Here is a 22,909-nt window from a genome sequence, read left to right as displayed (position 1 = left end):
CCGGTGCGACTATCTGATCTTCGGATGGTGACCACTTTCTTCGTATGCATAGCCTGGTGACTTTCTAGCCACAGATTCAAAGTTGTGCAAAACTTTGACGATATTATTTTTGGAGCAACCAGCAGGAACACTGCCTTTTCATATAGCAAGCAGGAAACACAACCAAACTGTACATGGATAATATTTAGATTAAGGTGGGAATATGCTAGAAACCACCGTAAGAAAACTAAAAAAGAAAGGTCTAATCAGGCTCACCCGGGATGGCCGGCCCGAAGTTGTTAAAGGCACGATCGTGCTAGAGGATGTCTTCCCTTGCAATGTCCGCCACCACGAGAGAAGTAAGGCGACATCCAGTGAAAATACGACGATTAAGTTACTTCCATGCACCCCAAAGGACATATATGAAACGGTCGCTGGTACGTCTTTAGCTCCGTTTAGGCTTGCCGGTGATCATGGTGTCCCACCACGCATAGATAGAAGGAAAGGCGAGTCGAAGGTCGAGGGTGTCATCATTATCCTAGGATTTCACCAAGTTCCAGATGGGAGATAGCTGCAGTAAAGGAGCAGTCTGTGTAGAGGTGCAGTCTGTGTAGAGGTGCCCAACTTTTTCAGGCGGACGAAGACACAAAGGGCATAGAGGGTCTTGGGCCATCCCCTAATGGCGAACATGTCAGTGGCCAGCAGTTGTTTCAGGCGCACGAAGACACTCCGACGATATTGTGGAGTTCCAATTGCGTACCGAGCATAACATAGAACATATCACCACCATGAGCAATAGGAAGATACTCTCTCCGATTTATATTACTCGTCATTAAGATGTATCTAATACTAAAATGTGTCTAGATACACATATATTAGAAATAATTAATATGAATTGGAGGTTGGAAGTTAGCTTGTCCATGGACAATTTTGTAATTTAATTTTGGCCCTTTTGCATTTCGAAAAAAATGACCATCCATGCCTCATATACAGGCGTAAAAAAAGAAGCATGCAAGTAACCGTCGCATTACTCCCCGGAAATGGAGCAGAAAAAAACAGAGCAGGAGGGTGAACTGCCAGTAGAGCACAGCCTTTTGGCCATTTTTAGGGAAGGGCCAGCCCCGTCGTCACTGGCAACAAAATCCTCCAACACTTCCCTCCCATCCCCTTCCTTCCTTCCTTCCTTCTCCTTGGTCAAACCGCCTTTCTCTCTTCTCTATCCTCCCCTTAAAAAAAGTAGCACCCGGAGAACCGAGAGGTTGGGAATCCAGGCCGGAAAAAGGGGGCACCTTACTCTCTCTCCTCCTGTTCTTGCGGCAGGGAGGGTTCTTTCGGTGCGCTTCTCGTTTTCTGGGGGCGAGTTCTTGGTGAGTGGAGTCAGTGGAAGACCTAACCTCCTCCTCACCTGTCCCGGCAAGATCTTTGTTTCCTCGTTTGCGGCTGTTCCGTTATCGGTTTGGTTGGTGGAAGAACCAAAGTGATCGAGAAAGGCAAAGTCTTGTCCGAAATTCTGTTGTCTTTGCAGGGGAAATTTTAGGTTGTTAGGTTTTGTCTGAATTGTTCCTTCTCCGCCGCCGGCGGGAGCAGGGAGACACATGATCTGCATCAGGTTCTGACTTAACTTGTCTCCCTCTGCTCCAATCCATCCAGGCGCCTTCGCTTTTGGGGAAGAGAAGAGGGATCAATCATTCCGTATCGGAGGTATCGCCCACTTGCGTGGTTCCAATTGTGCATTTCCTTTTTCTGCTGTTTTTATTTCGCTGGGTTTGTTCTTATCGCTTTCGTCTGTGCGGCTAGTTCTGCATTAAAATCGCCTGTTCGGGATCTTTTGATGTTTACCGCGATGGTTTGGCCTACAAAGTTTGCATCTTGGCTGGGAAATTTACCTATTCAGTCGTGATAAAAATGGAACAGGGGGGCATGCCCCTGTTTATTCCCACTTCACCTGTGTAATCCCTTCATTTTGCATCGAAATTTCATCTTTTGGAATTAATGTCCGCGGATGTAGCGATTTTTATTATCCATTTGGTATCAAATATCCGTCCTTTCGGTTCTCGTTGCAGCAATGGATTTTTCTGTATCAGTTCAGTCATCAGTGGATTACTGAAGGTTTATTTTTCTTGACTTTGATTGTTCATCTCCTTAGGCTTTCTATCTATGTTGTTTCCTCATATATACCTGTCGCAGTGATGCAGCCCAGTAGAATTGAGCTAGTCTATGTACTGCCCATGTATGATGGGTTTGGCTAATTTCTTTGCTTTCTGAATCTGAACAGCATTTATTCTCAGTTTTGTGTTCAAAAGGAAACTTTTGGCTTAATATTACAATCAAATATCCCAATGTTTCGACGGCACTAATTTGGTATACCGTTACTTTTTTCAGCTGAGGAAGATTTCTTGATCACATGACCGGCGCCAGCGATCGTGGATCAATCATGGAGGACTGGATGGCCATGCCCCCAACACCCAGCCCGAGAACACTCATGTCAAACTTCTTGAATGAAGACTTCAGCTCTGGCCCATTCTCTAATTTGTTTGGCGAACATGGCAGCAACAAGCCCCAAGATCAATCAGAGAAGCCTGGAGAACTTGTGGATTTGAGGGAGCAAGTGCCTGCTCAATCAGCTAAAACAACTCCCCAAAAGGATTTTACCCTGCAACCAAATTTTTTCAATGCTAATCAGAAATCAAACCCACATGGCGGTCTGGCTGAGCGCATGGCTTCAAGAGCTGGTTTCAGCATCCCAAAGATTGATACATCTCGCGTTGGTTCATCCACAGTTGTTCGATCACCTATATCAATTCCACCTGGTCTTAGTCCAAATACTCTCCTTGAGTCACCAGTGTTTCTTTTCAATAATATGGTATGTCATCTTCTCATAACTCGTTTGCTCCTATAATAACCTATTAACTAGCTTACGATAAGCTATGCCGCATTGAGTTAGCATTGAGCGCATTAAGTACCTCTGATGTACAGAAGAACATTGATTGTTGATTACCATTTTCTTCAGTAAGCACTTGATGTCTATTGGTAGAACATACTGGTTTTGTACAGATTTTATTGATGCTTATCATGCAGAATATTGTTTTCCAAAAAGTGATCTCTAGTTAGAAACTTACAAGTTTGGTCTTTTTTGTTCATAGACAATAATCTGAATTTAACTCTCACAAATAGTCAAATGCGTTTATGTGCCTACCAATTAATATTCGCTATGTGAATGTAGCTGTAAAATAATTATGATCTGTTGCAGGCACAGCCATCTCCAACCACTGGAAAATTGCCATTTTTGATGGCTACAGATGCTAACTCAACAATGCCACCAGCTGCCAAGATGAACGATCATAGCACATTTAGTAATGATGTTTTTTCCTTCCAGCCCCACTTAGAGTCAAAAGTCCCAAGTTTCTCATATGTGGAAAAGGTAATTACCTTGACTTTTAGGTTCTATCTATTTTTGCAGTACTGTTTGCTACCTTTTATTGCCACCAAAATAATCAGTCTCACTTTTCTATTCATTTATATCCCTGATTTTATCCTATGTCATACAGGGTTACAATGCTTGCCACCAAAACCAGTCATTGTCAAATATTCATCAGCAGGAATCTAGTCTTCAGTCAAGCTTTACTGCAATCAAGGACACTGCTGATGAAACAATTGCTCAACCAAAGACATCCGACTCTATGTTCGGTGATAATCACTCTTCTGAAGAACAGGACGATGATGAGGCAGACCAAAATGGAGAATACTCTTCTGCCACAATTAGCACCCCAGCTGATGATGGATATAACTGGAGAAAATATGGGCAGAAGCAAGTGAAGAGCTGTGAGCATCCAAGGAGCTATTACAAATGTACACACCCAGATTGCCCTGTGAAGAAAAAGGTGGAGCGTTCTGAAGATGGTCAGATAACAGAGATAATCTATAAGGGTAGTCACAATCACCCTTTGCCACCTCCAAACCGTCGCCAAGGTGTCCCTTTGTCACACAACAGTGATCCACAAGTCCATGTTCTTGAGAGGCCTGGTTCACATGAAGGGCTCAACTCTGCATCTTTGTGGGGAAATGATAAAAGTGGATGCCTCCAAGATGTGCAAAATGAAGGTGTTGAGGGAAGACCATCTGCTTCTCCTCATGCATCAGCATATGGTGATACATCTACCGTGGAGTCCCAAGATGCAGTTGATGTCTCGTCAACGCTGTCTAATGATGAGATGGACAGGGCAACACATGGCACTGTTACTATAGACTGTGATGGTGGTGAAGATGAAACTGAATACAAAAGAAGGTTCGTGCTATCCCCTGCTTAACCACTTAACACAGTCATGATATTGTATTCATGATGACCCTAGCTCTTTTTCAGGAAGCTGGATGCTTTGGCTGTTGCTGCCATTCCTACTGCCACTACCACCAGTACAATTGACATGGTCGCTGCAGCATCGAGAGCCATCCGGGAGCCTCGTGTTGTTGTTCAGACAACAAGCGAGGTAGACATCCTTGACGATGGTTATCGTTGGCGCAAGTATGGTCAGAAGGTTGTTAAAGGAAATCCAAATCCAAGGTCAGTTCGATGACTTTATGTTCCACTCACAGTTTGACCATTTTGAGCGCAGTCTTGGTGTTCATCTGGAAACATAACATCATTTCATTTGTCTGCAGGAGCTACTACAAATGTACACATGCTGGCTGTTCAGTGCGCAAGCACGTGGAGAGAGCATCGCATGATCTGAAATCCGTCATCACAACATATGAGGGAAAGCACAACCATGAAGTTCCAGCAGCCAGAAATAGCGGGCATGCGAGCTCTGGTTCCGGCAGCGCTCCACCGTCTGCGCCTCAGGCCAACCTCTCACACCGCAGGCAAGAGCAACCGCAAGGCACCTTTGCTCAGTTTGGTGGTGCATCTCCCTTTGGTTCCTTTAGCATCCCGCCCAGGGGCCAGTTGGGAGGGGCACCTGGCAATTTCCGCTTCGGGATGGCCCCACCAGGCATGTCGATGCCGATGCCTGTTGCCCGTCATCCGTCAATGATGCAGGGCTTCCCAGGGCTCATGATGCCAGAAGGACAGCCGAAGGCAGAGCCAGGGACGCAGTCCAGCTACCCGATGGCAAATGCAGCTTACCAGCAGATGATGATGAACAGGCCCCCTTTTGGTCCTCAGATGTAAATAATACTAGGATGGAAAGAAAGGAAAGAGATAGAGATGTGCTCCAGCTTGCCTGTAAACATGGTAGAGAATTGCTACAACATAGCTTCGTTTTAGTTTTTCTTGGTCACTCCATTTCTTTTTATCTTATGGGCATTTTTTATGCAAAGAATGAATAGGATGATTCTCATGTCTTTCAGTTTTTGTAATCAGAAAAAAGAGAGGATAGATAACATGACAATGGGATTTTGTTAATCAATCAAAGCATCTTCTGGTTATGAGTGTTAGCAACAGCCCATATAATTGTGAAATGCTACTATAAAGGGATACAGACTACCAAACTATCAAGAGATAGCGCAGCTCGAACACATAAGTGTGCCGCTCTGTTAGCTTCTCTTTTACAAAACAAATCGAAAAACCCTGGAAGTTTGAGACTAGAACTTTCATCTCTTTTACCAACTGGGAGCACGATGATCTCTGCTCCTTCTCTCCACTCCATGCCAAAATAATGTTGGGGCAATCCGTCTTAATCACTACCTGAGATCATCCTTTCGAACAGGCCAACAACACCGCATCCTTGCATGCCAACATTTCTGTTGTGAAAAGAACGGTAACATGTTTATACTGTCTACACTCAGCATTGATCCATTCGAGTCTCTGGCAATTAAACATGCCCCAGCTCTTGAATTTAGCACACATATCGCACCATCAGTGTTAATTTTCATCCAACCACTAGACGGTGATTTCCACTTAGGAACAATGAAGACCATTCATTTGTCCCCGGGAAATCTAGTGTCTTCATAATTGTGAAATGCTACTAAACCTGGTGCTTTCATAGGTCTCTGAACTCTGAAGGAAAGGATTTGCTGCCATTCTGACGCTAGGACAGAAATGCTGCTGCGTCCTACACTAGTTTATAGAATCCAATCACTGTATACTGCCGTCCTTAAGAGCGTACATTGTGTTTTCATCTTTTTGTTTTTCGATATAAATACCGAAATGGTGTAAAATTAGGAATTTTTATGTCTATACGAATGCGCATTCTTGTTCGAAAAAAAACTGGAACATCACAAGCTCAGGTAGATAGTACTGAAGTGCTAACAGGCAACACCAAGGGAAGCAGCAGTTTGGATTTGCATTCCCGCGCCAACAAATTTCGTTCAGGCTCAGTGCGCCGGCCCCCTGGTGACGGAGCCTGGGAACACCACGACCTCGTCGCCGGCCGCCACGCCGTGCCACTCGAACGACCTGGCCTCGTCCATCACGCTCTGCCCGTGTATGAAGAAGTAGCCGCCGTCGCGCGGCAGCGGGAACCCGCCGGAGCCAGAGGACGACGCGCGCTCAAGATACACGCGCAGCGCCGACACCGTCCCGCTCGCGCGCACCGCCACCTCCAATCGCCTGGCGCCGCACCGCGACACCACCGTCAGACGCAGCGGCGGTGCCGGCGGCGCGACGCCGTCCCGCCTGGTCTTGACGCTCGGCATCCTGCTCTCCTTCAGACGCCGTGCCCGGAGCGTGTCATCGTCGTCGAGGGCGACGTGGACGACAGACCCCTCCACGAGGCCGTACCGCCCGGTAAAGCCGTGGCTTTCGTCGTCGACGTCGTCCACGAGCGCGTGGCCGTCGTGGGAGAGGGACATGGCGGTGGCAAGCCAGCCCTTGCGGCCCTGGAGCTTCTGCTTGATGTCTCGGACGGTGTCGAAGAAGCCCACCTCCATCTTGAAGGGCGCCTCCTCTGACGAGCACACGAAGGTCACGTCCATCGCCACCACAAGCAGGCAAGCAGGGATGTGGCATGGTATATATGCACCGCCGATTCCTGGATGAAAATGCAGGTCGTGCGAATCTTGGATTTGGCTGCATGAATTGTAAATGAACATCTTGGATTGGTCTTCTTCAGAGAGTTCAGACTTCATGCATGATCAAGATGCCTGAGTGGTTGTTATCATGCAGAATGCCATAGTCATTCTCTCATCTCACATAATGCGCATGCGTTCTAAGATTAGACTAAAATGTAATTTTTTTTTCGAGAGTACGCAATTGCGTACCTTAATTTTATAGAAGGCAGAGATAATATACAAGAAATGATGCCCAATGCAAACATCAGGCACCAAAACTCCAAAGAAAGGAAAAAAGGCTACTCTCTCACAACTAAACTATTATCTCCTACTCGTATCCCTCTCTGAACTCTCCAGAGATGACACAACATCTTGCACTCCTCCACAATGTCAGTGGCTATGATCGTTGGGGTGCGACTCCTAGCCGGGCTCCTGAAGACCTCGGCGTTCCTGTTTTTCCAAAGCGCATACCCCACCGTGCAGACGAGGCCATCAAACCACTTCCTGTCCTTTGGTCGACACTTCCCCCTCTCCTCCAACCACCAAGCTTCGATCGTATCCGAGCTCTCCGGCGTCTTGAGATTGATTCGAAGCATTTGCGCAGACCGGAACCAAACCTCCCTGGCCACGACACATTCAACCAGGAGATGCTCAGGGTGTCTTCTTCCTGACAGCATACAAAGCAAGCCGAGGATTGGGCCTGCAGCCCATGCCTTTGTCGACGATCCGAGGTCCAGATCTTGTGCTGAACCGCAAGCCACATAAAGAATTTGCTTTTGGAAGCGGCTTTGGCGTGCCAGATAGCTTCGTGCAGTTGGAACCTGACGTCTCCCTTCGAAAGCATAGCGTAGGTTGATCTGGCTGTGTATGCGCCAGACGAGGACCATGGCCAGGAGAAGATGTCCGGATCCGCATCGTTCCTTGGTACGCTGTGCACAGCCACCCATAAGGCAGTGCACTCCCTTGCTCCGAGTGTCACCAGGTTGCCAGAGATGTCATTTATCCACGCGTTCTGGTTCATGGCTTGGGCTACGGTCCTGGAGTTCTTGATCCTGGTTTTGACATGCAAGGTGATCCCGGGAGCGATGTCATGTGCGGACCTGCCCCCAATCCAGCGATCCCTCCAGAAGAGGATTTTCTGTCCCTCGCCGACAGAAATGCGAACCAAACTGTCGAAAACCTCCCGAGCTTTGTCGTCCTTGATGATCGGCAGCCCTTGCCAAGACCTAGAGTCATCCGTGCGTCACACCCATTCCCAGCGAACCCTAAGCGCAAGCCCCTGTAGATGGAGGTTTTTTACTCCAAGGCCGCCAAACTCCCTAGGCTTGCAAACTTGGTACCAAGCAACTAAGCATTGTCCTCCATTCGCTTTCTCTTTTCCTGCCCAGAGAAAGCCCCGCAAGCTCCTATCGATCTCTTCCAAGAACCAAGCCGGGGCATCCGCAATAATGCGGTGATGAACTAGCCTTGCCACCATGACTGACCTGACAAGGACAAGGCGCCCTGGCCTGGTGATCAAGCTCTTCTGCCAAGCTGGCACGATGCGGGTCGCAGAATCAAGCACCGGCTGCCACTGGGCCCTGGTAAGCGGCCAAAGCGATAGTTGTAGCCCTAGGTACTTGATTGGAAACTGCTGATCGTGCAGTGCAGTAAGGTGGCGACCCTTTCACTGTCCTCAATTGTACCTCTAATCAAGGTGGCCGAGGTTTTGTTGTAATTTATGGTCAGCCCTGACGCCGCACCGAAAGCCTCCAGTAACTCCTTAACCGTGACGAGATCCTGGGTGGATGGTTTAACAAACAGGACGACGTCATCGACGTAGATAGAAACGCGATGCAGCTGGGTGCAGTTTCCCATAGTCGAAAGCAGCCCGGCCTCCGCAGCTCTACACACCAACAGCGTTATGGCCTCCATAGCAAGAACGAAAAGTTGAGGCGACAGGGGATCACCCTGTCGGAGTCCACGGGCATGGCAAATCTTGGCACCAAGTGAGCCATTAACTGAAATCCTCGTGATTGCAGTTCGAAGCGAAATAGCCGTCCATTGGATCCACATCTCCGGGAAGCCGAGCTTTCGCAGAATCTCAAAAAGAAACGCCCAAGAGAGGGAGTCGAAAGCCCGGGATATGTCGAGTTTGAGTAGCACCCCCGGTTCCCCTCTGCCATGAATCTTGCGCGCCATCTGGAGGACAAGAATGAAGTTGTCGTGCAACAGCCTACCCTTGATGAAGGCGGACTGATTCTTGCTCACCAGCCGCTCCATCTTTGGGCGCAAACGATTTGCCATAAGCTTCGTGAAAATCTTCGCAAAACTATGAACCAGGCTAATTGGCCTGAAATCGCCCACATCCTCTGCGTCAGGCTTCTTGGGGATGAGTGTGATGATCGCGCGATTCAGCTTTCCGAAGGTCCTTCCATCCCCAACCGAGAGCTTGGCGATAGCTGCCAGGATCTGTGGTTTGATTATGGGCCAAGCCCGCTGGTAGAAGGCACCCACAAATCCATCGGGCCCAGGTGCCCGCTCCGGCGGCAGCTCTTTGATAACCTCCCAGATCTCCGCTTCAGAGAAGAGATCGCCTAGCTCTCGCGACTCCTCCTCATGTGATTGCATGCCGAGTTCCTCCAAGTCCAGGGTGTGGTCACGGTTTCGGATCTCCCCGATCAGGCTAGAGTAAGCATCGAAGAAGAGCTTCTCCTTAGCAGATTGCTCCGTGACAAGTTCTCCATGGTGTTTAAGGGCCGGTATGTAATTCCTAGTACGTCGCCCGTTGGCAACGGCGTGGAAAAGGCTAGTCCTAGCGTCTCCATCCTTGAGCCACCTCAATCTTGATCTCCGACGTGCCATCGTGCGTTCCAGTGAGGACAGCCCAATGACAATGCGTTTAAGGGTTCTCCTAAACCATCCCTCCTCGAGCGTCAGCTGCCTAACCTCCTGAGCCGCGTCAAAACGGTGTATGAGGACATTGGCCATGGCGATTTGGAGCTTAATATTGCCAACCCGTTTACTACTCCAAGCCTGTAGGTGCGACGCAAGATTTCTGAAGCAAGAGTCAAGCCGAAGGAAGTGGTCTATGATGATGTCATCGCAATGCCAGCCCTCCTTGACCGCTTCGTCGAAGCCCTCCAACTTGAACCAGAAAGTTTCAAATCTGAACCGTCTGGCAGGCCTATAAGTCGCCGTCATCGAGAGATGCAAGGGTGAGTGATCCGCAACCGAGGAAGAGAGGGCTTGCAAGAAAGAATCAGGGTATTGCAGATCCCAATCAATTGATGCAAACACTCTATCGATTTTAGACATAGTTGGCACACATCTTTTGTTGCTCCACGTAAATATACGGCCATGCAGGTACAGCTCCCTAAGTTCGTTTGTCTCCACAAAGTCTCTGGATCTGTGCATATTTCTCGTATGCAGATTCCCGTTGCTTTTGTCCGAGGCGCGAAGGATCATATTGAAATCACCAAGTAACAGCCAAGGCCCCGGGCAGCGAGCACGATGCTCGGAGAGCTCTCTGAGGAACTGAATTTTGTCCACCGTGTTTTGGGGACCATAAACCACCGTGATCCACCAGATAAATCCATCTCGCATGTGCACTTCTCCTGAGATTGCATATGAATCTCGCACGACATTGTGGATGCTAAGGGCCAGCGAATTCCACGCTAGGAGAATGCCCCCTCGAGTCTCTTCCGCCGGCAAGTAGTCAACGCCATCAAATGCTGGCCCCAGGCACTGATTTGTTGGAGATATGCCCAAGAGGCAATAATAAATGGTTATTATAATATATCTTTGTGTTTATGATAATGTTTACATACCATGCTATAATTGTATTAACCGAAACATTGATACATGTGTGGTATGTGAACAACAAGGAGTCCCTAGTAAGCCTCTTGTATAACTAGCTTGTTGATTAATAGATGATCATGGTTTCGTGATCATGAACATTGGATGTTATTATTAACAAGGTTATGTCATTATATGAATGATGTAATGGACACACCCAATTAAGCGTAGCATAAGATCACGTCATTAAGTTATTTGCTATAAGCTTTCGATACATAGTTACCTAGTCCTTTCGACCATGAGATCATATAAATCACTTATACCGGAAAGGTACTTTGATTACAACAAACGCCACTGCGTAAATGGGTGGTTATAAAGGTGGGATTAAGTATTCGGAAAGTATGAGTTGAGGCATATGGATCAACAGTGGGATTTGTCCATCCCGATGACGGATAGATATACTCTGGGCCCTCTCGGTGGAATGTCGTCTAATGTCTTGCAAGCATATGAATAAGTTCATAAGAGACCACATACCACAGTACGAGTAAAGAATACTTGTCAGGAGACGAGGTTGAACAAGGTATAGAGTGATACCGATGATCAAACCTCGGACAAGTAAAATATCGCGTGACAATGGGAATTGGTATCGTATGTGAATGGTTTATTCGATCACTAAAGTCATCGTTGAATATGTGGGAGCCATTATGGATCTCCAGATCCCGCTATTGGTTATTGGTCGGAGAGAGTACTCAACCATGTCCACATAGTTCGCGAACCGTAGGGTGACACACTTAAGGTTTGATGTCGTTTAAGTAGATATGGAATATGGAATGGAGTTCGAAGTATTGTTCGAAGTCTCGGATAGGATCCCGGACATAACGAGGAGTTCCGGAATGGTCCGGAGAATAAGATTCATATATAGGAAGTCATTTTATAAGTTATAAAATGATCCGGAAGATTTTATGGAAGGTTCTAGAAGGTTCTAGAAAAGTCCGGAAGAAATCAATTTGGAAGGCGGAGTCCCGAAGGGACTCCACCTCCCATGGCCGGCCAACCCTAGGGGGGGGAGTCCAAGGTGGACTCCACCAAGGGGGCCGGCCAACCCCCCTCATGGAAGGGTGGGAATCCCACTTGAGGTGGGAGTCCCACCTTGGGTAGGTTTCCCTAAACATGGAAATTTTGGGTTGGGGTCTTATTCAAAGACTTGTAGTCCAACACTTGGGGGTTCCACCTATATAATGAGGAGAAAGGGGAGGGGGCCGGCCACACCAAAGCCATTGTGGCCGCACCCCCCTTAGTGGCCGGCCACCTCCCCCTCTCCCAAACCCTAGCCGCCCCCTCTCCTCCACCTCTCCCTAAAGCTTAGCGAAGCTCCGCCGGAGTTCTCCATCGCCACCGCCACCACGCCGTCGTGCTGCCGGATTCAAGGAGGAGCTACTACTTCCGCTGCCCGCTGGAACGGGGAGAAGGACGTCGTCTTCATCAACACCGAACGTGTGACCGAGTACGGAGGTGCTGCCCGATCGTGGCACCGTGATCAAGATCTTGTACGCGCTTTTGCAAGCGGCAAGTGATCGTCTACCGCAGCAATAAGAGCCTACTCTTATAGGCTTTGGAAATCTTCAAGGGTTAGTCTCGTTCATACCCTCGTTGCTCCCGTCTTCTAGATTGCATCTTGGCTTGGATTGCGTTCTCGCGGTAGGAAATTTTTTGTTTTCTATGCAACGAATCCCATCAGTGGTATCAGAGCCAGGTCTATGCATAGATGGTTGCACGAGTAGAACACAATGGTTTTGTGGGCGTTGATGCTTTGAGTACTTTACATCTTTGTGGCATAGTGGGATGAAGCGGCTCGGGCTAACTTTACATGACAGCGTTCATGAGACTTGCTCCTCGTTCGACATGCAACTTGTATTGCATAAGAGGCTTTGCGGGTGTCTGTCTCTCCTACTATAGTGAAGATTCAATTTACTATTCCATTGACAACACTAGTATCACCGTTGTGGTTCATGTTCGTAGGTAGATTAGATCTTACTCGAAAATCCTAAACCACGTAAAATATGCAAACCAAAATTAGAGACGTCTAACTTGTTTTTGCAGGGTTTGGTGATGTGATATGGCCATAATGTGATGATGAATATGTATGAGATGATCATTATTATATTGTGGCAACCGGCAGGAGCCTTATGGTTGTCTTTAAATTTCATGTTGAGTAGTATTTCAAAGTAGTTGTAATAGTTGCTACATGAGGTGAACAACCATGAAGACGGCGCCATGAACCTCGACGCTACGCCGACGATGATGGAGATCATGCCCGTTGATGATGGAGATCATGTCCGTGCTTTGGAGATGAAGATCAAAGGCGCAAAGACAAAAGGGCCATATCATATCACATATGAATTGCATGTGATGTTAATCCTTTATGCATCTTATTTTGCTTAGAACACGACGGTAGCATTATAAGATGATCCCTCACATTGATATCAAGATAATAAAGTGTTCTCCCCTCGTATGCACCGTTGATATAGTTCGTCGTTTCGAAGCATCTCGTGATGATCGGATGTGATAGACTCAATGTTCACGTACAACGGGTGTAAGCCATGTTGCACACGCGGAATACTTGGGTTTGCTTGACGAGCCTAGCATGTACAGACATGGCCTCGGGACAACGGAAACCGAAAGGTTGAACACGAGTCATATGGATGATATGATCAACATGTTGATGTTCACCATTTAAGCTACATCATCTCACGTGATGATCGGCTTTGGTGTAGTGAATGTGGATCGTGTACCACTTAACAACTATGAGGGATGTTGTATTAAGTGGGAGTTCATTAGTAATTAGATTAAAACATGAACTAATTATCATAAACATAGTCTGAGTAGTATTTTGAATTATTTTGTAGTATTGGCATCCGTTTTCTACCATGCGCTAGTCTTGTAATTGAGATAGAAATACTATTAAAATCTGACAAGAAACTTTACGGACTGGTACCGTATTGTTAAAGAATCAAGAAATGATTAAGTCCTATTGCAAACTTTTAGTAAACCTCACATTGTTGATTCATAGAACTATGGTTTCAATTAGTACCTAAAGTTATCTTGTCTCCATGAAACTTGAAGTTCAAATCTGTTTGAAAAGTAAGGAGCTGAAAATTTAGTTTTCAGAAATAATCAAGGTATGAGATATATGTGATATCTAAAAACCTTATTGCAAGATGATAGAATATAATTTGGTGAGACTACATAAACTCATAAGTTTTATGGGAATGTACGAAGGTTGAAGACGCAAGGCATCCCAATCCTCCAACTATTGGGGCAATAACTATATTCGCATATCCATGAAGTAATTGTTCTTAGTATGCATCGTTGCTAAGACTCGTTGTTTCTAAGCATCACGTGATGATCGGGTGTTATAGATTCTACGTGTGCATACAACGGGTGCAAGCCAGATTTGCACATGCAAATACTGAGGTTAAACTTTACGAGCCTAGCATGTACAGACATGGTCTCGGAAAGTCGTCATGATATAATGGATAAAATTATGAGTGAAATTGTTCATCATATTACAAAGTTACTAATAGTAAAATCCGGAACACTTGTCATATGATGATCAACTTCAAAGTAAGAACCTCAAGGTTATTGGTATTTGACCAACAAACCTAGAAGTTATTGATGTTGAAGTGTTTTTCTGAATAATGAGGAAAGCTAAAAGGGAAACTACTAAAGATTATTGGCAGAAAGAAAAAAAAGACTAGAAAGTCTAGCTCAGGTGTATATAAATGATATACATGTTATGGATGTATTCCTCGTTTGGTCACACAATGAAATTCTTGGGTATTTGTACCATATTGGTTGGTATGAAGTGTCATACAAAACAACGCAATACAAGAATACAATGGCCTAAGTGACTGACAAGGAATATGATAGGAATGCACGTCTGGAACAAAATAAAGTGTTATTATGTTCGTCGTTGGCATTCTATCTAGCCCTTGGAATTTATAATAAAGAACTTAATAATTGTTATTTTGCTCTGGTCAAATGAAAACAATGAGTTGTTCAAATTATGACATTACTCCATGAAAGATGGATAAGTTATTATAAATCTTAATGGCGAAACACACACACACATAATACTGACGCTAAAATGGCATAAGGCAAATGATTTGAATTCCACTTATTTGTGGAACCGCCATTTAGGTCATGTTAGAAAGGAACGCATGAAGGAACTCCATGCAAATGGATTTTTGGAGTCATTTGATTTTTTGAATCGTTTGGCGCTTGCAAAATCTTTTCTAAAGGAGAATGACTAAAATACCGTTCATAGGCCAAGAGTTGAACGGGCAACTAACTTGGTGGAAGAATACATGATGATGTATGTGGTTCACTGGACATAGTTGTGTGCGGGAGATTCTTCTACTTCATGAAAACTTCAAACAATGAATTGAGTATATATATGTGGATATATTCGATAAGGAAGAAGTTTGAAACATTTGAATAGATTCAAATAAATTTCAGCATGAAGTGGAAATCATCGTAATAGAAAAGTCAAATATCTATGATTAGATCATAGTGGAAATATTTGAATTACTAGTTTTAGCGAACATCTAAGAGAGTTATGAAGTTGTTCTACAACTCACGTTTCTTGGAGTATCATAGTGATGATGAAGTATCCGAGAGATGTATCCAAACCTTGTTGGGTCAATGATGAAGATAAAATATTAATGCCATTATATTTTTTGTGGATTATGCTTTAGAGACTACCGCTTTTACTCTAAATAGAGCATCATCATGATCCGTTGAAATGACACCATACAGGTTATGGCATGGGTATAAACCCTAATAGTCCTTTCTTTAAATTTTGGTCTAAAAGTTTACAACCAAAATCGGATGAATGTCTTTGTTGGTTATCCCAAAGAATTGATTGGGAATTCTTTCCACTATGAAGTAAACGACAAAAGTGTTTGTTAATGTTACTTGCTTATTTCCAAGAAATTGTTTTCTAGCGAAGAATTTGAGTGGGAGGACAATAGAACTTGATAAGGTTTATGAACCTGAGCATAATGATCAGAGTAGCGCAGCATCAGAAATTGGTTTCCGGAAGCGGCCACGACGATCATGGCTCCCATGACTACAAAGTGTTTTAGCCATGGATATCGAAGTACATATTGAACCTTGTAGGTGTGGTTTACTTTGTGATCAAATAAATGATTTGTGGACAAAGGATTGATTTTGAACAATGATAAACCAACTACAAACAAAGAAGTTATGATGGGCCCTGACTCCGTTAAAATGGCTATACGCCATGAAATCCAAAATAGATGAATACTTTTTGAAAGTAATGGATCTATAAATTTGATGGACTTGGATGAAATATCCTTGAAGAAGCTCGACTTGTCGAAAAGTTGTTTACGACAAAGTTCAAAGAGTTGACTACGACAAGATTAGATCTTCCGTAGCAATGCTTATAGTCTATATGGATTATTCTAGTAATCACTACATATTTCTTTTATGAGATATGTTAGTAGGATGGAAAAATACATTACTTATCAGAAGTGTGTATTAAAGGTGTATACAAGATACAACCAAGAGTTTTGCTGATCCGTGGAATACTAGATAGATATACAAACTTCAATTTGATGAAGTGAGTATCGCGGAATTGGAATCTTCACCGGATGAAATAGTCAAATAGTTTTTGATTTCATCAGAGACGATGAAGAGGCTTGCATTTGCAAGAAATTAAGTGGGAGCGCTGAGACATATTTATAATACTTATGTAGATGACATATAGTTGGTTATAAATGATGTAATTATATACTTGATTAAAAGGTTTCATTGAGAAATTAACTTTAATGAAAGGGTATGGACTGAAACAAATTTTGTGTCAAGATCTATGAAGATAGTTTAAAACACATAATATGTTTAAGTCAAAGTACATAGAATGGATATTGAAATAGTTCAATATAGAAATATTAAGAAAATGTTCTTGTCATGTGAAGTTTTAACAAGACTTAAGTGTATCTGACACTCGATGAGTAAAAACACATGAGTGATTTTAGATCACAAAGAATATGTACAAAATTAGATGTCGTATGCTCTAAAGAGTTAGGAGCATATACCAGAATGATTCATGTGATGATCATTGAAAAACAGTAAAGAATATTCTTGAGTACTTAAGAAGAACCAAGGATATATTGTAACATCCCAAATTTCAATAAAAGAAAGTTAGAAGAATTCCAGAGAGCAAAATTTCAAACCAACAAAAAAAAATTAAATTGCATATAGTGCCATGCATAGGACTTGTGCATTTGATTGATATGCCATGATGATTGATATTAGGTGTATATGATAAACCCTAAAACCCTAATGTGATCATGAGAAGATCACAAACCAAATAAATTAAAAAGAGGAAGAAAATCAAATAAATGCAAAACCCTAAAAACCCTCACATATGCCCTATGGCATTTTTATAAATTTTGACCCTAGACCTATTTGGCCTTCACCATTAGTTGAATAATGTTACTAAACACTTATTAAAACTTTTGGAATCAAAGAATCACAATTCAAATGAATTTCAAACACAAAACTTGCTCACATATGATAATGGTCAAACTGCCAATTATAGTCTGATCACTACTTTGAGCCATTGCAATTCAATTTTCTCAAACCAAACCTTGCTAACTCTTTGCACCACATCCAAGTCAACATCAAGGTGAACACTTTTTGTAAAGATCACCATGCCAAATTCTTTCTTGATCATTAGCTATGCTCAATCAAAGTTGCAACTTTTTAACATATGTAACAATCTCCCACTATTCAATTTTTGTAAAACTTTGAATTCAACAATGCCACCACTGATGTCTACGCCCCCCTCCTTTTCCTGTAGACAGTGTTGGGCCTCCAAGAGCAGAGGTTTGTAGAACAGCATCAAGTTTTCCCTTAAGTGGATCACCCAAGGTTTATCAAACTCAGGGAGGAAGAGGTCAAAGATATCCCTCTCATGCAACCCTGCAACCACAAAGCAAGAAGTCTCTTGTGTCCCCAACACACCTAGTAGGTGTACTAGTTCGGCGAAGAGATAGTGAAATACTGGTGGTATGAATATATATGAGCAGTAGCAACGGTGCCAGAAAATAACTTGCTGGCGTGTAGTTGATGGTGGTAGTATTGCAGCAGTAGTAACGCAGTAAAACAATAAACAAGCAGCGATAGCAGTATTTAGGAACAAGGCCTAGGGATTACACTTTCACTAGTGGACACTCTCAACATTGATCACATAACAGAATAGATAAATGCATACTCTACACTCTTGTTGGATGATGAACACATTACGTAGGATTACACGAACCCTCAATGCCGGAGTTAACAAGCTCCACAATTCAAATTTCATATTTAAATAACCTTAGAGTGCATGAAAGATCAATTCGACTAAACCAAGTACTAGCATAGCATGCACACTGTCACCTTCATGCTATGTAGGAGGAATAATACACATCAATACTATCATAGCAATAGTTAACTTCATAATCTACAAGAGATCATAATCATAGCATAAACCAAGTACTAACACGGATGCACACACTGTCACCATTACACCGTGCAGGAGGAATAAAACTACTTTAATAACATTACTAGAGTAGCACATAGATAAATTGTGATAAAAAATACATTGCAATCATAAAGAGATATAAATAAGCACTTCACTATGCCATTCATAACAGTGAATAAGTATTCTGTGAAATATAGCCTAAGAGACCCACACGGTGCACACACTATCACCTTTACACACGTGGGACAAGGAGTCTCCGGAGATCACATGAGTAAAATTCACTTGACTAGCATAACGACATCTAGATTACAAGCATCATCATATGAATCTCAATCATGTAAGGCAGCTCATGAGATTATTGTATTGAAGTACATAGGAGAGAGATGAACCACATAGCTACCGGTACAGCCCCGAGCCTCGATGGAGAACTACTCCCTCCTCATGGGAGCAGCAGCGGTGATGAAGATGGCGGTGGAGATGGCAGCGGTGTCGATGGAGAAGCCTTCCGGGGGCACTTCCCCGTTCCGGCAGCGTGCCGGAACAGAGACTCCTGTCCCCCAGATCTTGGCTTCGCGATGGCGGCGGCTCTGGAAGGTTTCTGTGGGTTTCGTCGAACGTGATAGGGTTTTCGTGACGGAGGCTTTAAATAGGCGGAAGAGGCGGCGTCAGGAGGTCGAAGGGGTGCCCACACTATAGGGTGGCGCGGGCCCCCCTGGCCGCGTCGGCCTAGGGTTTGGTGGGCCTGTGCCCCCTCTCTGGCAGTTCTCGTGTGTTCTGGATGCTTCCGGGCAAAATAGGAACCTGGGCGTTGATTTCGTCCGATTCCGAGAATATTTCGTTACTAGGATTTCTGAAACCAAAAACAGCAGAAAACAGGAAATGGCACTTCGGCATCTTGTTAATAGGTTAGTTCCAGAAAATGCACGAATATGACATAAAGTGTGCATAAAACATGTAGATAACATCAATAATGTGGCATGGAACACAAGAAATTATCGATACGTCGGAGACGTATCAGCATCCCCAAGCTTAGTTCTGCTCGTCCCGAGCAGGTAAAACGATAACAAAGATAATTTCTGAAGTGACATGCCATCATAACCTTGATCATACTATTGTAAAGCATATGTAGTGAATGCAGCGATCAAAACAATGTATATGACATGAGTAAACAACTGAATCATATAGCAAAGACTTTTCATGAATAGTACTTCAAGACAAGCATCAATAAGTCTTGCATAAGAGTTAACTCATAAAGCAACAATTCAAAGTAAAGGCATTGAAGCAACACAATGGAAGATTAAGTTTCAGCGGTTGCTTTCAACTTGTAACATGTATATCTCATGGATAGTTGTCAATGCAAAGCAATATAACAAGTGCAATATGCAAATATGTAGGAATCAATGCACAGTTCACACAAGTGTTTGCTTCTTGAGGTGGAGAGAAATAGGTGAACTGACTCAACAATAAAAGTAAAAGAATGGTCCTCCATAGAGGAAAAGCATCGATTGCTATATTTGTGCTAGAGCTTTGATTTTGAAAACATGAAACAATTTTGTCAACGGTAGTAATAAAGCATATGTGTCATGTAAATTATATCTTACAAGTTGCAAGCCTCATGCATAGTATACTAATAGTGCCCGCACCTTGTCCTAATTAGCTTGGACTACCGGATCATCACAATGCACATGTTTTAACCAAGTGTCACAAAGGGGTACCTCCATGCCGCCTGTACAAAGGTCTAAGGAGAAAGCTCGCATTGGATTTCTCGCTATTGATTATTCTCAACTTAGACATCCATACCGGGACAACATAGACAACAGATAATGGACTCCTCTTTTATGCATAAGCATGTAACAACAATTAATAATTTTCTCATATGAGATTGAGGATATATGTCCAAAACTGAAACTTCCACCATGGATCATGGCTTTAGTTAGCGGCCCAATGTTCTTCTCTAACAATATGCATGCTTAACCATAAGGTGGTAGATCTCTCTTACTTCAGACAAGACGAACATGCATAGCAACTCACATGATATTCAACAAAGAGTAGTTGATGGCGTCCCCAGTGAACATGGTTATCGCACAACAAGCAACTTAATAAGAGATAAAGTGCATAAGTACATATTCAATACCACAATAGTTTTTAAGCTATTTGTCCCATGAGCTATATATTGCAAAGGTGAATGATGGAATTTTAAAGGTAGCACTCAAGCAATTTACTTTGGAATGGCGGAGAAATACCATGTAGTAGGTAGGTATGGTGGACACAAATGGCATAGTGGTTGGCTCAAGTATTTTGGATGCATGAGAGGTATTCCCTCTCGATACAAGGTTTAGGCTAGCAAGGCTTATTTGAAACAAACACAAGGATGAAGCGGTGCAGCAAAACTCACATAAAAGACATATTGAAAACATTATAAGACTCTACACCGTCTTCCTTGTTGTTCAAACTCAATACTAGAAATTATCTAGACCTTAGAGAGACCAAATATGCAAACCAAATTTTAGCATGCTCTATGTATTTCTTCATTAATGGGTGCAAAGCATATGATGCAAGAGCTTAAACATGAGCACAACAATTGCCAAGTATCACATTACCCAAGACATTATAGCAAATTACTACATGTATCATTTTCCAATTCCAACCATATAACAATTTAACGAAGAAGAAACTTCGCCATGAATACTAAAAGCTAAGAACACATGTGTTCATATGAACCAGCGGAGCGTGTCTCTCTCCCACACAAGCATTTATTCAAACAAAAACAAAAAACAAAAACAAACCGATGCTCCAAGAAAAGCACATAAGATGTGATGGAATAAAAATAAAGTTTCAGGGGAGGAACCTGATAATGTTGTCGATGAAGAAGGGGATGCCTTGGGCATCCCCAAGCTTAAACGCTTGAGTCTTCTTGATATATGCAGGGGTGAACCATGGGGGCATCCCCAAGCTTAGACTTTTCACTCTTCTTGATCGTAGTATATCATCCTCCTCTCTTGACCCTTGAAAACTTCCTTCACACCAAACTTCTCATAAACTTCATTAGAGGGGTTTGTACATAATCAAAAACTCACATGTTCAGAGGTGACACAATCATTCTTAACACTTCTGGACATTGCTCAAAGCTACTGGAAGGTAATGGAACAAAGAAATCCACCCAACACAGCGAAAGAAGCAATGCGAAATAAAAGGCAGAATCTGTTAAAACAGAACAGTCCATAAAGACGAATTTTTAATAAATACTTCCGTTGCTCAGATCAGAAAACTCAAAACTAATAAAAGTTGCGTACATATCTGAGGAACACGCACGTAAATTGGCATATTTTTCTGATTTATCTACAGAGAAAACAGCCCAGATTCGTGACAGATAGAAATCTGTTTCTGCGCAGAAATCCGAATCTAGTATCAACCTTCGATTAGAGGCTTCACTTGGCACAACAAAACACAAAACTAAGATAATGAGAGGTTGCTACAGTAGTAAACAACTTCCAAGACACAAATATAAAACAAAGTACTGTAGCAAAATAACACATGGGTTATCTCCCAAGAAGTTCTTTCTTTATAGCCATTAAGATGGGCTCAGCAGTTTTAATGATGCACTCGCAAGAAATAGTATTGGAAGCAAAAGAGAGCATCAAGAGGCAAATTCAAAAAATATTTAAGTCTAACATGCTTCCTATGCATAGGAATCTTGTAAATAAACAAGTTCATGAAGAGCAAAGTAACAAGCATAGGAAGATAAAACAAGTATAGCTTGAAAAATTTCAGCACATAGAGAGGCATTTTAGTAACATGAAAATTTCTACAACCATATTTTCCTCTCTCATAATAACTTTCAGTAGCATCATGAGCAAACTCAACAATATAACTATCACATAAAGCATTCTTATCATGAGTCTCATGCATAAAATTATTACTCTCCACATAAGCATAATCAATTTTATTAGTAATAGTGGGAGCAAATTCAACAAAGTAGCTATCATCATATATAGGAGGCATATTGTAATCATAATCAAATTTACTCTCCATAGTAGGCGGCACCAAAAGGCTACTATCATTATAATCATCATAAATAGGAGGCAAAGTATCATCAAAGAAAATTTCCTCCTCAATGCTTGGGGGACTAAAAAGATCATGAAAACCAGCTTCCCCAAGCTTAGAACTTTCTATATCATTATCAACAATGGTGTTCAAAGCGTTCATACTAATATTACTACCAGCATGCAAATAAGATTCCATAGGTTTTTTAATTTTCGCATCAAACAATCCATGTTTTAAATCAGGAAATAGCATAAGAAGCTCATTCTTGTCCATTATGCCAAACTAGTGTAAACAAGAAACAAAAAGATGCAATTGCAGGATCTAAAGGAAATAGCTTTGAGTACTTACGGCGCCGGAAAATATCTTAGTAGCCGAGATCCGGAGTGTGAGTACCTTTTACCTTTCCTCCCCGGCAACGGCGCCAGAAAATAGCTTGATGTCTACGCCCCCCTCCTTTTCCTGTAGACAGTGTTGGGCCTCCAAGAGCAGAGGTTTGTAGAACAGCAGCAAGTTTTCCCTTAAGTGGATCACCCAAGGTTTATCAAACTTAGGGAGGAAGAGGTCAAAGATATCCCT

At 43.2% G+C, this 22,909-nt stretch overlaps 2 protein-coding genes across 2 annotated transcripts; one reads left to right on the top strand and one right to left on the bottom strand.

The window, feature by feature from the left end:
• The first annotated feature begins 1,109 nt into the window (after positions 1 to 1,109).
• Positions 1,110 to 5,326, top strand: LOC127302029 (probable WRKY transcription factor 2). Its single transcript, XM_051332372.2, has 6 exons — positions 1,110 to 1,680; positions 2,362 to 2,842; positions 3,230 to 3,400; positions 3,528 to 4,264; positions 4,340 to 4,537; positions 4,636 to 5,326. The coding sequence occupies exons 2-6, from the start codon at positions 2,384 to 2,386 to the stop codon at positions 5,141 to 5,143; spliced, it is 2,073 nt and encodes a 690-aa protein (XP_051188332.1). The 5' UTR covers positions 1,110 to 1,680; positions 2,362 to 2,383; the 3' UTR covers positions 5,144 to 5,326.
• Positions 5,327 to 6,288: 962 nt separating this feature from the next.
• Positions 6,289 to 6,888, bottom strand: LOC127298253 (uncharacterized). Its single transcript, XM_051328161.2, has one exon. It carries the CDS (start codon positions 6,886 to 6,888, stop codon positions 6,289 to 6,291), a length of 600 nt encoding a protein of 199 aa, XP_051184121.1.
• Between the last annotated feature and the right edge of the window lie 16,021 nt (positions 6,889 to 22,909).

This window comes from Lolium perenne, chromosome 5, assembly GCF_019359855.2.
Source record: "Lolium perenne isolate Kyuss_39 chromosome 5, Kyuss_2.0, whole genome shotgun sequence".
Lineage (NCBI taxonomy): Eukaryota > Viridiplantae > Streptophyta > Magnoliopsida > Poales > Poaceae > Lolium > Lolium perenne.
The sequence above is the reverse complement of the archived record's forward strand: the minus strand, read 5'-3'. Positions and strand labels throughout refer to the sequence as shown.

Excerpts from the sequence above, each read along its gene's own strand:
- LOC127302029 (XM_051332372.2), top strand. The coding sequence starts at position 2,384 with ATGACCGGCGCCAGCGATCGTGGATCAATCATGGAGGACTGGATGGCC. Across the intron at positions 2,843-3,229 it reads TGTTTCTTTTCAATAATATG|GCACAGCCATCTCCAACCAC; the intron begins GTATGTCATCTT and ends GATCTGTTGCAG. Across the intron at positions 4,538-4,635 it reads AAAGGAAATCCAAATCCAAG|GAGCTACTACAAATGTACAC; the intron begins GTCAGTTCGATG and ends ATTTGTCTGCAG.
- LOC127298253 (XM_051328161.2), bottom strand. The coding sequence starts at position 6,888 with ATGGACGTGACCTTCGTGTGCTCGTCAGAGGAGGCGCCCTTCAAGATG.